At 41.4% G+C, this 16,800-nt stretch overlaps 1 protein-coding gene across 18 annotated transcripts in view; it reads left to right on the forward strand.

Moving 5' to 3' along the window:
• Positions 1-16,800, forward strand: part of PARD3 (par-3 family cell polarity regulator) — a 556,192-nt gene that overhangs the window by 521,985 nt on the left and 17,407 nt on the right. For all 18 annotated transcript variants that reach the window (XM_043885073.1, XM_043885063.1, XM_043885076.1 and 15 more), the window contains one exon: positions 15,941-16,061. In XM_043885073.1, coding sequence (XP_043741008.1) covers positions 15,941-16,061 — 121 coding nt within the window. The remainder of the gene's footprint in view (positions 1-15,940; positions 16,062-16,800) is intronic.

Genomic DNA, 16,800 nt, shown 5'->3' on the forward strand with positions numbered 1-16,800 from the left:
GAAAGGTTCATGACACTGTACAGGAGACAGGGATCAAGACCATCCCCAAGGAAAAAAAATACAAAAAGGCAAAATGGCTGTCTGAGGAGGCCTTACAAATAGCTGTGAAAAGAAGAGAAGCAAAAAGCAAAGGAGAAAAGGAAAGATATATCCATTTGAATGCAGAGTTCCGAAGAATAGCAAGGAGAGCTAAGAAAGCCTTCCTCAGTGATCAATGCAAAGAAATAGAGGAAAACAACAGAATGGGAAAGACTAGAGATCTCTTCAAGAAAATTAGAGATACCAAGGGAACATTTCATGCAAAGAGGGGGCTCAATAAAGGACAGAAATGGTATGGACCTTACAGAAGCAGAAGATATTAAGAAGAGGTGGCAAGAATACACAGAAGAACTGTACAAAAAAAATCTTCATGACCCAGATAATCATGATGGTGTGATCACTCACCTAGAGCCAAATATCCTGGAATGTGAAGTCAAGTGGGCCTTAGGAAGCATCACTACAAACAAAGCTAGTGGAGGTGATGGAATTCCAGTTGAGCTATTTCAAACCCTAAAAGATGATGCTGTGAAAGTGTTGCACTCAATATGCCTGCAAATTTGGAACACTCAGCAGTGGCCACAGGACTGGAAAAGGTCAGTTTTCATTCCAGTTCCAAAAAGGCAATCCCAAAGAATGCCCAAACTACCGCACAATTACACTCATCTCACACGCTAGTAAAGTAATGCTCAAAATTCTCCAAGCCAGGCTTCAGCAATACGTGAACTGAGAACTTCCAGATGTTCAAGCTGGTTTTAGAAAAGGCAGCGGAACCAGAGATCAAATTGCCAACATCTGCTGGATCATTGAAAGAGCAAGAGAAACATCTATATCTGCTTTATTAACTATGCCAATGCCTTTGACTGTGTGGATCACAATAAACTGTGGAAAATTCTGAAAGAGATGGGAATACTAGACCACCTGATCTGCCTCTTAAGAAACCTGTATGCAGGTCAGGAAGCAACAGTTAGAATTGGACATGGAACAAGAGACTGGTTCCAAATAGGAAAAGGAGTACGTCAAGGCTGTATATTGTCACTCTGCTTATTTAACTTGTATGCAGAGTACATCATGAGAAACACTGGGCTGGAAGAAGCACAAGCTGGAATCAAGATTGCCGGGAGAAATATCAGTAACCTCAGATATGCAGATGATACCACCCTTATGGCCGAAAGTGAAAAAGACTTAAAGGCCTCTTGATGAAAGTGAAAGAGGAGCGGGAAAAAGTTGGCTTAAAACTCAACATTCAGAAAACTAAGATCATGGCATCCAATCCCATCACTTCATGGCAAATAGATGGGGAAACAGTGGAAACAGTGGCAGACTTTATTCTTCTGGGCTCCAAAATCATTGCAGATGGTAACTGCAGCCATGAAATTAAAAGACGTTTACTCCTTGGAAGGAAAGTTACGACCCACCTAGACAGCATATTAAAAAGCAGAGACATTACTTTGAGAACAAAGGTCCATCTAATGAAGGCTATGGTTTTTCCAGTAATCATGTATGGATGTGAGAGTTGGACCATAAAGAAAGCTGAGCACCGAAAAATTGATGCTTTTGAACTGTGGTGTTGGAGAAGACTCTTGAGAGTCCCTTGGACTGCAAGGATATCCAACCAGTCCATCCTAAAGGAAATCATCCTGAATATTCGTTGGAAGAACTGATATTGAAGCTGAAACTCCAGTACTTTGGCCACCTGATGCGAAGAGCTGACTCATTTGAAAAGACCCTGATGCTTGGAAAGACTGAAGGCGGGAAGAGAAGGGGACGACAGAGGATGAGATAGTTGGATGGCATCACCGACTCAATGGTGGCTCAGAGGTTAAAGCGTCTGCCTGCAATGCGGGAGACCTGGGTTTGATCCCTGGATCGGAAGATCCCCTGGAGAAGGAACTGGCAACCCACTCTAGTGTTCTTGCCTGGAGAATCCCATGGACGGAGAAGCCTGGTGGGCTACAGTCCATGCGGTCGCAAAGAGTCGGACACGACTGAGTGACTTCATTTTCACTTTTGAGTAAACTCTGGGGTTGGTGATGGACAGGGAGGCCTGGCGTGCTGCAGTCCATGGGGTCACAAAGAGTCGGACATGACTGAGCAACTGAACTGAACTGAACTGAACTGATATAGGTCAAAACGTTCTTTTCCACATTTTAAATGATTTGTCTGGAATTCAATATTATTGATTTTTTTTTTTTTTTTGTAATTTAAAAAACCCCTGAAGTTGAGAAAGAAAAAATCAAATGAAAGAAAAGAAACTTCTATGAATACTATGGCAACAAAAGAAATATTTTTTTCTCATTCAGCTACAGTATAATTCTAAAATGTATAAATATTTAAGCAAAATGATACAACGGAGTTTCCAGTAACTAGAAGCCAATTAAGCAGATTCACAATTAGCCAATGAGCATGCAAATTGCCCTTTTTAGGAGAAAGAAGTATGTGCATAAGAAGTGCCATTATGGGGAGTTTGTTTAAAAAAGAAGAAAAAAGTTAGAAAGGTGAAAGGGCTTGGGGGTAATACCTATAGTCAATAGAGTAAGATTCAGCTCAATTTCTTCCCCTTTTTCTACTTAGAGTAGTCAGTAATCAGAACTAAAGGCCATGAGAATCTTAAAACTTTTTAAAAAGTTAAATGATATTCATTTTTCCTTCTTTCAAAGATGAAAGAGACTTTAGTGCTTTCTGTAAGGATTTTTGAACATAAGGATTGAAACATGTATAACACAAATAAAAATATAAGCTTAAAACATAAAAGCATCATTAATGATGTTCACCATTAATTCCAAATCAATATGGTCACACATTTTGTGCTTTCTCACAATAATTCAGCTAAGCATGGAATGAGAAGTTCAATAGATTGACATTTTTGTCTCATTTATTTCCAGATAAATAATTCGTAAATTAGGTCATGGTCAAATCATGAATAGAAGAAGAGTAATTTGTTAACTAATAACTATGAATTTAGTTCAGAGCACAAAAAGAAGTAAAAAAAAAAAAATAATTACCAGTCAAAAAAATATTCTGATACTCTTTAAAATGTTTGAAAATAATAGATGAAGACTCGCTATTTGGGTCCATCCAGTGTTCTGTTTTTTAGAAAATGAATAAATTTATGTTTCTACTTTTATTTTAGATAGCAAAACCTTTTAGAGTTAGGCACTCATGAAACCTACAGGCATTACATCTTCTGTTATGTTATTTTCCACTTTGAGTCATTTCAGAAAAGCCATATAGAATTTAACCATTATTTAGAATTATGAGCATTGAGCACTGCATTGCATTAGAATTTTTATCTTTAAAAAAATCTTAGTTTTTTATAGTATTTTGCATTTATGCTGTCATTAAAGACGGAGAATGCAAAAACAAAGACAATGTTAGTCTTAAATTCTATGTAATCATTTCATGATTAAATAATTACAATAATGGTTCTATAATTAGTTTCTATGCTTGTATGATAAAACCTCTGTAATGTGAAAAAGAACATGATAATTGTTTTATTTTGTCATCAAAACCCATCAGGTTTTGTAATTTAATCTCCATTGCTTTTTTATTTCAAATTTCCATAATGTATTCCTCATTTTCACTCTTCTTTTAGTTCTTCAAGGTTTTCACCTGTAATTTTAAAAGTCCATTCACTCTTTATTCAGACACTCAAATGTATATTTTAGTTTGAAGCATAGACTTTAACTGTAGGTCACAACTCACTAACCTTTGTATTCTCAGTGGTTTTATTGAATGAATAGTATAATCTATAAACTTTCCTCAACTCTGTAACCCATTAGAATAACCTTACATGTCCTTGCCATTTAATAGACAGTTCAAGAAAATCACACGATTTATGAAAAGTAAATGCACTTTGGGCATTAACCCCAAATTATAACTGCTTCTTGCATTGTGCAAAGAAAAATGACATATGTGGTTTCTTATAGGCAGTAACATTTTATTTTCAAGAGTGCATTTAAATTCATCGGTGTACCTGGAAAACATTTTCTCTCCCATCATTTATTCGTTTAAAGCCACACAGAGTTGCCTGCTAGGAAGACTCACGCCTGCAGGATTCTGCTTCCGTCTACGGCTCAGCGCTCTTCTCTCAGAGGGGCTTGTGTAGGTTCAGTAGGAATTTCTCCACCATCCCTGGGGTTTTAGATTCTAACATTCACCCTCACAATATTCAAAGACTGTTTAGCAAGATTTATTAGAATATGATCTCTGATAATTTTACATTGATAATTTTTTAAAGCTTGCTAAATAATATTACTTTTGATATGGAGTTTTACCATTTGCCTCGCTGGAGGTGTAACTAGAAGACTGAGCAACCCTTTTGGGTAGCAACCAACTTGGATTATTTCTGTGAAATTTACTAGTTAGGAGGAGCCACGTCAGGCTCACGTCGAACATCTTTTTTCGTGTATTTATTGTGGGGTCCTGAAATTATGTATGTTTATGCGTGTGTGTATTCTTTGCAACTGGAGGAATTCCCCTCGAAAAAAGTAAAGCTAAATTTTTCTCTCTCCTGCCTGAACCCACTGACAGGCTAATAAGGAAGAATGATGATAGTAATAAAAGGGGGCGAGGGGTACATTCCTGAGATTCTGCTGCTGATAAAATGATAGCCCTTTTACCGAATGACCACAGAGGAACTCGGACTAGAGCCCCAGTCCCAGGTCTTTCTGATGGAGAGGTGACCCTCCCTCTGATGCATCACATCAGAAGCAGATGCAGTATTAACAGCTTTGGTGACCACCTTTTCAACCCAGAGAACAGAGCTGTATGTTTTTAATTTGTTATGATTTATTACACTGAAATTGGTGTGAAATGGACAACAAATCATGGCTGTCAGAATCTGAAAATGAATTTTATCAGCTGAGGAAAGTAAGTGCCTTTGGGATTTGCATAAGTTTCTCATAATTCTTTTCATATTACAGATGATGAGTAAAACTGTGAAAATAAACCAAAAATGACACGATATTTCCCAGGTAGCTAATTTCACATGTACACACAGACATATATAAATATAGCCATTTAGTCTCACTGTAGACTTTCCCTGTAATTCAAGGTGATTTGTACCTACTCATAGAAATATTTGTCTAAAATCCTTAGAGTAAACCTTAAGACTGTTACATCTCATAAATATCTGGGATTATCTACAGAAAAATGCGAACATTATAACAAGGTATTCACCAACTTTGTTTTTTCACTATACAAACTTGGAAGAGAGAATTTATGCCAGTATGAAAATACTAAGACTGAAGAAAGACCTATCCTCAAATTTCAGATGTTATAAATACCTTTCAGCATCACACAAAAAAATGCCCTTGTTAGAAACTAACTTTGCATGCATAATTAATTTGAGCACCACATTCCTACTTCACAACCAGAAGAGAAATTGAATTCAGGTGTTTGGTGAACATATGGAGAATTTACTGTGAATTTATGACCTGTGGTTTGAGTGTAAAACCCCAAGATACTTGCTGATAAAACTTAATGAAGCTTGTGCAGAGGAGCTATTTTTATTTGTAGTTTGGTAATTGATACATTTCTTGGTTTAACCCTCCCACCCTTTCCCCCATTCCTCATAAATCTTCCAGTCTGAGAGGTAAAGCCACAGCAGAAAGCTAGTTTTCTCAGCCAGGTTGCGCTAAGGCATGTAGCTAAGCTAAAGTTCAGAGTTGGTTTTGTCATGGCATTTTAGCCTGTTCCTTCCTTCCCTTTTAATTTAGCAATTTATGCTTCTTCGCCTACACAGGGGACCGGAGACAGGGCCTTGGAAAGAAGTGTCTCCAGGTTCCTCTAATACAGGGTCCCCAAACTCTGGGATCTAATGCCTGATGATCTGAGGTGCAGCTGACGTAATAATAATAGAAATAAACATGTACATTACCATATGTAAAATAGATAGCTAAAGGGAAGTTTCTATATAACACTGGGAGGTCAACCTGGTGCTTTGTGACAATCTAGAGGGATAGGATGGAATAGGAGGGAGTTCAAGAGGCAGAGGATGTATGATTACTTATGGTTGACTCATGTTGTTGTATGGCAGAAGCCAACACAATATTGTAAAGCAATTATCCTCCAACTAAAAATAAATTTAAAACAGAAAGAAAGGAAGTACACAATAAATGTCATGTGCTTGCTGCTAAGTCGCTTCAGTCGTGTCCGACTCTGTGCAACCCCGTAGACGGCAGCCCACCAGGCTCCCTCGTCCCTGGGATTCTCAAGGCAAGAACACTGGAGTGGGTTGCCTTTTCCTTCTCCAATGTGTGAAAGTGAAAAGTGAAAGTGAAGTCGCTCAGTCATGTCCGACTCTTCGCGACCCCATGGACTGCAGCCCACCAGGCTCCTCCGTCCATGGGATTTCCCAGGCAAGAGTACTGGAGTGGGGTGCCGTTGTCTTCTCCATGTAATGTGCTTGAATCATCCCCAAACCATACCCTATCCGGGTCTGTGGAAAAATTGTCTTCACAAAACTGATCCCTGGTGCCGAAAAGGTTGGGGTGGGGACCACCGCTCTGAGAGAACGGAAGTTTACAGAGGGGTGACACCACTGTGCCTTAAAGAAGCAAGGATGGGATGCTCGTTGTTAAAATATAGGCAACACATTCATTGCCACTTAGAGGTTTTTTTTTTAACCCCCTAGAATAAACTTACCTTCAGGGATAGGAACCTGCCACACGTACCCTACCATCTCTCTCTGCTGCTCTGTCTGCCCCCAGGATTTCACAGAGGATGCCAGGAAAGAGAACGCGTGACACGTGCTCCGTTTTACCATACGGGGTGTAATGGGTTTAATGAGAAACCTGTGTTTGCTCACTAATTTACAGCAATTAAGAACTCAGATCTGACATCTGTAGATTATAACTACTTGTCTGGCGATTACAAGATCAGGAATATTTGATGGAGTTGCTAATCAGTATGGAAAAATATCTGAGTGAGAATAGTGCAGTTTATCTGCAGCCTCTGAACAGCGTTGGTTCCTGGTCCCCGAGCCAGCATCCGTTATTAGTTCAGTAACATCCCCACCCCCAACACTTTAGTCATCCCTGCTCAAGAACGTGTTTATATCCACTTCATCATGCTGACAATCTGTCTGTTTTGAAAGGATTACAACTCTGTACATCCACGCGTGACATCACAGTCAGACGTTGCTTAATGATCTGAGACGCTTGTGGTCATCGCTGGCTGCCTGTTTCCGTAGCTATGTGACAGGTCTGCCCTACATATGTTGTTCCCAGTGCCAGTTTTGGCCTGCTCCAGTCCTGGTGTCTGATTTAAGTGACATCCTAGAAATAGTTGAATTTTAGACTTGCCATTGGTATGAATAAAGGGACTAAAAGATTTCCCTTTCCTAGGATGTTAGAAGAATTAACGGAACAAGGGAGGGAAATAGGCTTTAATTTTTCTTCAGTGAAAATGTTTCCAAAAATAACAAGTAATCTTGCAGGATGGGTTGTTCCCATTAGTCTTTCCATCTGTGTAAATACTGAGGAAATCAATAAAAAGATACACCGCCCTTAAATAGGCCGACTAAAACCGAGGAACCTCACATGAAGGCTGAGTTGTTACCTGAAGACACTGCCAAGTCTTGGAGAAGACAGACGTCAGCAGAACAGGATCTGAGTGTACATGAATGGAGTCCTGGGAGCTTTAATTTACTCTCTCCTTTCTATGTGCTGTGACGCAGACCATAATGAGGGTTCAGCATCTTAACTGCGGAATCCTAGGATCTGGAGAGGATAGGTCTTTGAAGTCCCAGCAGGTGGAGGAGAAAGAGTACCTTCAGCAGAAAAGTGGGCAGTTTTCCCCTCTGGTGTGCCCATGGAATACCTGCGGGGAGGGATAGATATACACCAGGAAAATGCTTTCAGTGTGAAGCTGTGTTATTTCCACCATCTCAGATATAATTTGGAAATTGGCTTTTGCATTTTTTTTAATTGAGAAAAAGAATAATATCCTCTTGCATCCCAATGCCAAGTACAGGTGTGAAATTTACTAGCATTTAGAATAGAATTTTGTACTTAGGCCAAAAAAGTAAATGGGTAGAGCTGAGAAGTATATAACAAAAATGAAGAAGCTGAAGGTATGAGCTGATATGGTTAACCAAAATTTTTTACTATGTGCCTATTCTTTTGTAAATTGGGGATTTGAAGGAAATCTGTTACGTAGTACATGCATGCTCGGTTGCTCAGTCGTGTCCATCTCTTTGTGACCCCAGGCTCCTCTGTTCATGGGATTTCCTAGGCATAAATACTGGAGTGGGCTGCCATTCCCTTCTCCAGGGGATCTTCGCAACCCAGGGATCAAATCCACATCTCCTACATCTCCTGCATTGGCAGGTGGATTCTTTACCACTGCACCACTTGTTATGAACTGAATCCTTGGCAAACTAAGTAAAACCCATTTTAACCAGGAATATCTCCTTGTGGGTTGTGTGTGACCCATATCCTAGCTGGTTACCAGTCTCTGCCAGAAAGAGAAAACTAGAATGAGTCCTTGAGTTTAGTTTTACCAGACAACCTGGTTGAGGGGTCTGTTCTCACTACACTCTGGGAAAACCCTCGCAATGCTGCTTTGACCTTATGAGGGCTGATTGCGAGCACAGAGTCAGAGTGGGGTGTTTTGGTGAAGTGGTGGGGAGTTTGACAAGAGGAGTCATCCTAAGCCATTGGATAGACTTCCATGGGGCATTTTGGCTGTAACTGGTATCGAGAGGAAAGCATGCTCTGTTGGTTGCATGCATTAAGATCTGGCAGTTACCATCTTTCACTGACATCTTGTGCAATTATATTTACTTTGGGCAATTTTTCTCAAAGACCAAAACTTTGGAGTGACTAACTCTATAAATGGTAGCGGTGAAACTCATTCATCAAGTAAGTTTCCTCTCTCTTCCTCTTTTATCAAACAGGCTTTGCAAAAGGCAATATTTATTAGGTTGCAAGTGTCAGCAAGGCATAGTTCTGTGTGCGCAACTAGGCTGCTTGATATTTAGTTAGTGTGTACATCCCCTTCACATTGTCAAAGGGTGATGTGGTGGTGATGGTGGTGGGGATATGTGTTTGTGTGGAAGACAGGAAGGTGTAGGGAATTTATGTGTTATCTTTTGTGGTCACCAGGGGGAGACCCACCATGCAATCGCATTGCAAATCCCTGTTTGCGTCACATCCTCTAACATCCTCCTGGCCAGATCCAGACACATGGCCAAGGCCATCATTAATGGGTATTTGTTTTCTTGCTGGAGAACAAGTTAACACAGACTCAGCAGCTTCAAACAACACACTGTATCAGTTTTCCTGGGTCTGGGGTGTGACAACAGCTTAGCAGAATCCCCTGCTCAGGGCCTCATCCTGGTGCAACCAAGATGTCAGCCAGCCTGTGTTCTCACCCAGAGGCTCCTCTTCTAGGGAAGCGCCACTTCCCGCTTTTAGAGTCGTCGGCAGCATTCAGTTCTTGGAAGCTGTAGGATTCGTGGTGGCTTTCTTCTTCAGTGCCAGAAAGGAGAGAGGTGGACCAGCAAGATGGACCATGCATTCTTACATAACCACATACATATAATCATATCTATTTCATAACCTTTGCCATGCTTCTATGGATAGCAGCAAGTCATGGGCCCTGCCCACACTCAATTGTTTGAGTGTGACTTACTCACAAAGTTGTAAATCCCAGAAACAGGGATTATGGGACACCTGAAAAGTCTATCTATTGTAAATATTTGCTAACAATTTACCCGCCATGGGGATGTGACTTACAAAATATATACAAGCCAGAGAACAAGGATTATTGAGGAGTTGAAAGGAAAAAAATGAACAGGGGTTGCAATATAAAGAAAGGCTTCAAGGAGGTGGAATTTTAATTCTTCGACTTCCTAGTAGAAATGGAAAGATGGAAAGAAAAGGAGAGGTTATCTAAGAAAGAAAGATATGAGCAAATTTATCTCCTCTCTTCCTTGGGAGCCTCTCTTCTCTTAGAAACTAGAATCTTCTCCCCTTCCTGAGCCCCTGGATCCATGCCCTCCCTCTGTCTAGCTCCTCTCTTTCCTTTCACGCTCTCCTTCCTTCCATAGAAAGGGAAGTGTTTCCCAAGGAGGTACCTCCTTGTCCAGAACCATGAGTGGTTTTTCTCCCTTGCCCTCTATTCCAGCTTTCTGGATTTCCTCTGCATAATTAAACATGGAAATGGTAAAGTATTTTTAGTCCATAAAGAATTCATCAGTTACGTCACAAACGCTTCTATCTCAGCAAATGCTGATCTGAAAAGACAGGTCAGAACTCAAGCTTGAAGGCCAGTGTGCCATGGGTTAGACAACTCAGGAGCAGAGGCAAGGCTCCATGGACAATGCTCAGTGGTCTTTTTTGTTTTTGTTTTTGTTTTAATATTTGTTTCTTGGGCCTCTTACTAGGGATCCAGTAGCCTTATCCAGTGCAGTGAAAGGAAATAGACTAGAAAGGCAACATACAAGATAAGCAGCAGCTGCAGAATATAAAGTAGAGATTACAAGCTAGCAGGCAACAAACATTTTTTGTCTCACCTAGGACTGAAAAAATAAAACAAGCCAATATTTAAAATTAGGAGGTGGGAAGACTGTAACTCTGACTTCTCTCTCAAAAAAATCTTAGAAGGCAACATCAGACCTGTACTCTTTCAGGACAATAATCTACTGGAACCAAGTAAGGGCCTCCCTTTGTAGACCAAGCATATTTCCCCCAATTGTCACAGCACCGTGGGTCTCCTTCACTCTTTAGTTAATTGCCCTGCAGGCACTGGAATTTGTCCCAACTATGAGGCCTGCCTTTTCATACTGTTCATGGGCTTCTTGAGACAACAATCCTGGAGTGGGTAGCCATTTCCTCCTTTAGCATATTAAAAAGCAAAGACATCGCTTTGCTGACAAAGGTCCATATAGTCAAAGCTATGACTTTTCTAGTAGTCATATACAGATATGAGAGTTGGACCAAAAGGCTGAGTGCTGAAGAATTGATGCTTTCGAACTGTGGTGCTGGAGAAGACTCTTCAGAGTCCCTTGGACAGCAAGGAGATCAAACCAGTCCATCCTAAAGGAAGTCAACCCTGAATATTCATTGGAATGACTGACGCTGAAGCTGAAGCTCCAAAACTTTGGTCATCTGACATGAGAAGACCCTGATGCTGGGAAAATTGAAGGCAAAAGGAGAAGAGAGTGGTAGAGGATGACATGGTTGGATAACATCATCGACTCAACGGACTTGAGTTTAAGCAAACTCCGGGAGATACAGAAGGACGGGGAAGCCTGGCATGCTGCTGTCCATGGGGTCACAGAATCGGACACAACTTAGTAACTGAACAACAACAAATGAAGCCTGCAGGCATAGTCTTCAAAGCACTTGCAGTGCTTTCAAATGTATGCAGATTCCTGGGCCTGCAGTGGATGGATTGATTGGCTCAGAATATCTCAAGGTGAGTCTTAATCAGCATTTTTAAACAAGCATTCTGGATGATGAGATTCATATACAAGACATGTGTAGTGGTGAGAGCCACGGTTATGAAGTTTTTTCCTCATTCAGGGCACGTAAGAAGACGGCTGGAGTACACACGCCTGTGCGGCATGGGTGGAGGATGGGCTCTGATGCTTATCTCCAAATGGGATTGTGGCTGCATTTGGCATGGATTGGTGTTTTCAGCTACTTTCATTTGTGAAGCACATTGCAGGAGTCCAATCTGAAGGTTTTAAGGCTTAGCACTCTGTGATCTACCTCTGATAGGAAAGGGTACATCCCCATGGTAATTGAATGGGAAAGATCTGAGTTACGTCTAAGTCAAGGTTAGGTTGTACATGTGGTTTAGGAATCTCTATAGTGTCTGATCCAATGTACGCTTTCTTGATTCTGTTAGAATCTTCATTTAGTTTAAGATACACATGCCCATTCCCTCACACACACACACACACACACACACACACACACACACACACGTGTGTGTGCACGTGTATAAACACCAACATGCTAAATGCTAGTGTTGAATGTAAACTATGTGGATTTTTTTGCACAAAAAGCATCTTTGATTCCTCTCCTTATGAGGGGGAATCAATTATAATTGATTGACTGATTGACTCCTCATAAAGAGTTTTATTGTTATACTCACCCACCTGATTGACTTAGGTGATATCTTTATTATATTCCTCACCAAAAAGTAATAATAATGAGCAACTTTAAGTTGGCAATGAACCCAAATGTAAGTTGATTGGGGTCTTCAGGAACTCATCACTAATGCTAATAAGCATTTCAAATTTCCTTTGGCCTTCTTGGCAGAAGAGGTAACCAAAAACTTTAGAAATCCAGATGTGAGCTATTGACGCTTATAACTGCCCCAAGAGGCAGAGCTGAGCAGTTGCGGTGTTACATCTCTGGAAGCCAGGGTCTCACCTGCAGGTTGCCTGCTGCTATCGCCCAAGGCTGCTTAATGGGCTCCCAGTCTTTGAGAACCTCCATCCATCAGGAAACTGCGGCAGCCTTCAACCCTCAGGTGCTTTGCTAGTCTCGGACAGGTCAGTCCACTTCTTCTAGAGCATAAGAAGAAAGGAAGCGAGGAAAAGAGAGTGAAACAGTGGTCTCGCCAGCAGCTCAGATTTGGAAATAAGGTTGGAAATGACTTCCAGGACTTGTCTTATCCTACGAGAAACATGGAGGTCACTAGAATTGAACATTAAGGACCCTGGGTCCACTTCCCTTGTTGGGAGACTGTATGTTCAAGTAATCACAAATAGTAAGAAGAGGTCTGTTTTCACCAATGGCTTGGACTTCATGGACCTAATAATTATGAGGTTAAAACTGTGCTACATGAAAATAAATAATAGGAAAATATTTCTACTTGGACTTGTAAAGTACTTCATCAGTCAAGCCTCCTAAATCCCTCTACTAAAAACTGTGAAGTTGGACTTCTCTGACAGTACAGTGGATGGGAATCCACCAGCCAATAAAGGGGACATGGGTTTGATCGCTAATCCAGGAAGATTCCACATCCTGCAGGCCACTTAAGCCCATGTGCCGGAACTTCTAAGCCCACACTAGGGACTGCGAACCGCAACTACTGAGGCCCTGTGCTGCAATTACTGAAGCCCATGTGCCTCGAGCCTCTGCTCCACAACAAGAGAAAAGCCTGCACACCCACAACAAAGAGTAGCCCCCACTAACCGCAACTAAAGAAAGCCCGTGCACAGCATTGAAGACCCAGTACAGTCAAAAAGAAAGAACGAAAGGACATGAGAGAGCAGCATGTATACTATCTATGGTGAAACAGGTCACCAGCCCGGGTGGGATGCATGAGACAAGTGCTCGGGCCTGGTGCACTGGGAAGACCCAGGGGAATCGGGTGGAGAGGGAGGTGGGAGGGGGGATCGGGATGGGGAATACATGTAACTCCATGGCTGATTCATGTCAATGTATGGCAAAACCCACTGAAATGTTGTGAAGTAATTAGCCTCCAACTAATAAAAATAAATGAAAAAAAAAAAAAAAAAAGAAAGGACATTAGAGGAACACTTAGGGAATTCTCTGGCAGTCCAGTAGTTAGGACTCCCCCTTTCCATGGCAGGGGAACTGTGTTCGATCCCTGTTTGGGGAACGAAGATTCTACAAACTGAGCTACCTGGTCAAAAAAAAAAAAAAAAAAAAAGCTGTAAAGTTAGCCAGGAACAAAAGAGAGTCACAGCTGGAAAGAGGGAGTGAGATGAATGAATGTTGACTCTCCTAGCCGTTGTCTGAGGAATGTACACACATGCCTATACCATCACTGTTTCCCATGGAGAGTGAGGAGCTCTGTGGTTGGGGCATTACACTGCGAAAATGTGTCTGCTGGGACAAGATAAGATGCTGTATATGTGACTTAAAAGCCTGCCAGGCTGCCAGGCTCAAGAGTGTGGAGGGGAAGTCTGAAGCAGTGGAAGGATGCCTCATGTGTCAAGTCGTACATCCTACAGATGCATTAACTTTCTATGTCCTCCAGCTGATCAATCCCAAAGATTTGTCAGAAGAGAAACAAAGGGAAAATGAGTTTTCATTGATGGGAAAATCATCAAATTGAATGTGTCAACCGGCTATTTCAAAAACTCTCATGAAATTAATAGAAACGTGAAGGTGGTAGGAACCCACCCAGGAGATGAAGTGAAGAGAGACAATCCTGTCTTCTTAGAAGGTGTTCATGTTATGGTCCTCAATGTGATCATTTCAGTTTGAGATTTTCAAACCTTTAGAGTCCCTCAAAATTTGTGAAATAATACAAAGACATATGTTAGTTTGAGAATTTTGTAGTCTCTTCTCTGACACGTTCTCTTTCCAGGCCACCCCTCACAAATGCCATTACCCAGGAGCTGTGTGGCCAAGAGAAGTCAGATCTGCTCTAAGTAACCAGGGCAATGTGTGTTCCATGAAGGGACCCATCCTTCTGTTGGCCGACAGCTTCCCATTCTGCCAGCAACTTGGAGGGTATATGTGATAAATATAAGACTTGGTTCTTGTCCTCAAGAAATCTAAAGTTTCATTGGAAAACTGTGTACCAAATGTGCTTGAGTAGCAGTTCGGATTGGATGTGATTTTGTGCTAAGGGAATGGAATCGACCAAAAGCACAGTGAGATTTAAGATTGATTTGTGCATACTCAGTCACTTCAGCCATGTTCAATTTTTTGCAACCCTGAACTCCAATAATTTGGCCACCTGATGCGAAGAGCTGACTCATTGGAAAAGACCCTGATGCTGGGAAAGATTGGGGGCAGGAGGAGAAGGGGACGACAGAGGATGAGATGGTTGGATGGCATCACTGACTCAATGGACATGGGTTTGGGTGGACTCTGGGAGTTGGTGATGGACAGGGAGGCCTGGCGTGATGCAGTTCATGGGGTCGCAAAGAGTCGGACACGACTGAGCAAGTGAACTGAATGGACTGTAGGGTCCCCGACAGGCTCCACTGTCCGAGGGATTCTCCAGGCAAGAATGCTGGAGTGGGTTGTCATGCTCCGCTCCAGGGGATCTTCCTGACCTAGGGATCGAACCTGGTTCTCCTGCACTGCAGGCAGACTCTTCACTGTCTGAGAGGGCTAGGAAATTCTGAATTCTAGTCTCAGCTTTCCCTACTGGCCAGGGAAAGACTGGAAACAAGTTACTTATCTTCTCTGAATGGCAGTTTATATCTGTGTGTGTGTGTGTGCATGTGTGTGTGTAATACTACCTTCTGCACCTATCTTATAAGCATTCTGTGAGGATAAAACAGAATTCAAAGTTATCAAAATGAAGGCAACAACATTATTAACTTATTGATTCAGTTCAACTACCACCTGACGTTTTTAAACTGTCTTTTGTTTATGCTGTGAGTGTGAGCTTTTGTGTTTAGACCTCTGATAACTCATAAATAAGAATGTCATATAATGGCATTATGTAAATAATACTGTATGTTTGTGAGGCTATAAGGTATGGGATTGTCTCACTTGATTGTTACAACTGTGATATTTGGAGCAGAAGGAATTCTTATGTGCACTTTCTGTAAACACAGAAGCCACAGCCCAGAGGCACTGTGTCTTATTCCAAGAAGGCAGAGGACCTTGGTATTTATGATTTTTCACGCAGTGTCCTTTCTAAACTATTGTTGTTGCCAACACCTTACCAGATTACAAAGAGGAAATGAGGCTTTTAAAGAGCTGCGTAAAAAAGGAATGTCTAAAAATACTGCTCACCGTCTTGAATATCTGCCTGAAATCACCTCCATAAGTCTTAATCATAAGAACAAAATGAACACACATATTTGAAATGCCTAGATATGGTCTTAAAATTTCACTTCCTCCCAAACAGCACCATTTCACAGCAAGCTGCCATTTTTCCCCTAGTAACTGCCATCCACAGATTGTATTTCTGAAGAGTGTTCATTGTTGCCCATTTTGTCTTTCAGCAACAGATCAACTCCTAGCAACCATGATCGGATACAGCGTCTCCGGCAAGAATTTCAGCAAGCGAAACAGGATGAAGACGTGGAGGATCGGCGACGTACCTATAGCTTTGAACAACCCTGGGTGAGTGTCTGGTGCCTCTACACAGTTGTAGGAAGTCCTACAACTTCCCTGCGGTAAAAGCCATTAATAGCTGTGACCTGAGACCTTTACAAAACGAGACGAGATGGAGCCAAATTCCTTTGACCTTTAGCATATTGACCTTTTTCCTCATTTCCTTCTGGGTTTCATCATTGCTAATTTCATTTTATATCTTGTTGCACCATCTGTCCATTGCATAATGGGTTTCTTTTGCCTGATGACAAGACAGCAGGAATATTCTGACTCGCAACTATGCCTTTTTTAAAGTTTACTAAATATTTTCTGTATACATTTTTCTGAGAATCAGAGCCTAAATAAATTAGTTCTCTGTATCTATGGTGTATCTACTCTGCACAAAGTACAGTATTTAGAGATTGTTGATTCGCCCCCATCCCCTATGTGTATTTGTTGAACCCCCACTGTGTATCTGCCTGTAGCTCAATTCCATTTCTTCTTCCCAAAGCCTCCAGAGTGGTCTTTCTACAGCAAAGTTTTTGAATGGGCTTCTCAATGCCCCCAAGATAAGTCCAGATTCCACAGTGTGGCAGGCTAATTAATCCTCCCCAATCCAGCCCCAGACTTGAGCTCTGATCTTGTGTTTTGTCTTAGAGATGATAGCCCATGTGCAGATGGGAGGTGTTGAAGCAGATTTGGGGGTTCAAGGTTGATGGGAATTGTGAAGACTCCTTGAAAACTTGAGGGAGAGAATCAATTAGAAATG

This window comes from Cervus elaphus, chromosome 23 (assembly GCF_910594005.1).
Source record: "Cervus elaphus chromosome 23, mCerEla1.1, whole genome shotgun sequence".
Classification (NCBI taxonomy): domain Eukaryota; kingdom Metazoa; phylum Chordata; class Mammalia; order Artiodactyla; family Cervidae; genus Cervus; species Cervus elaphus.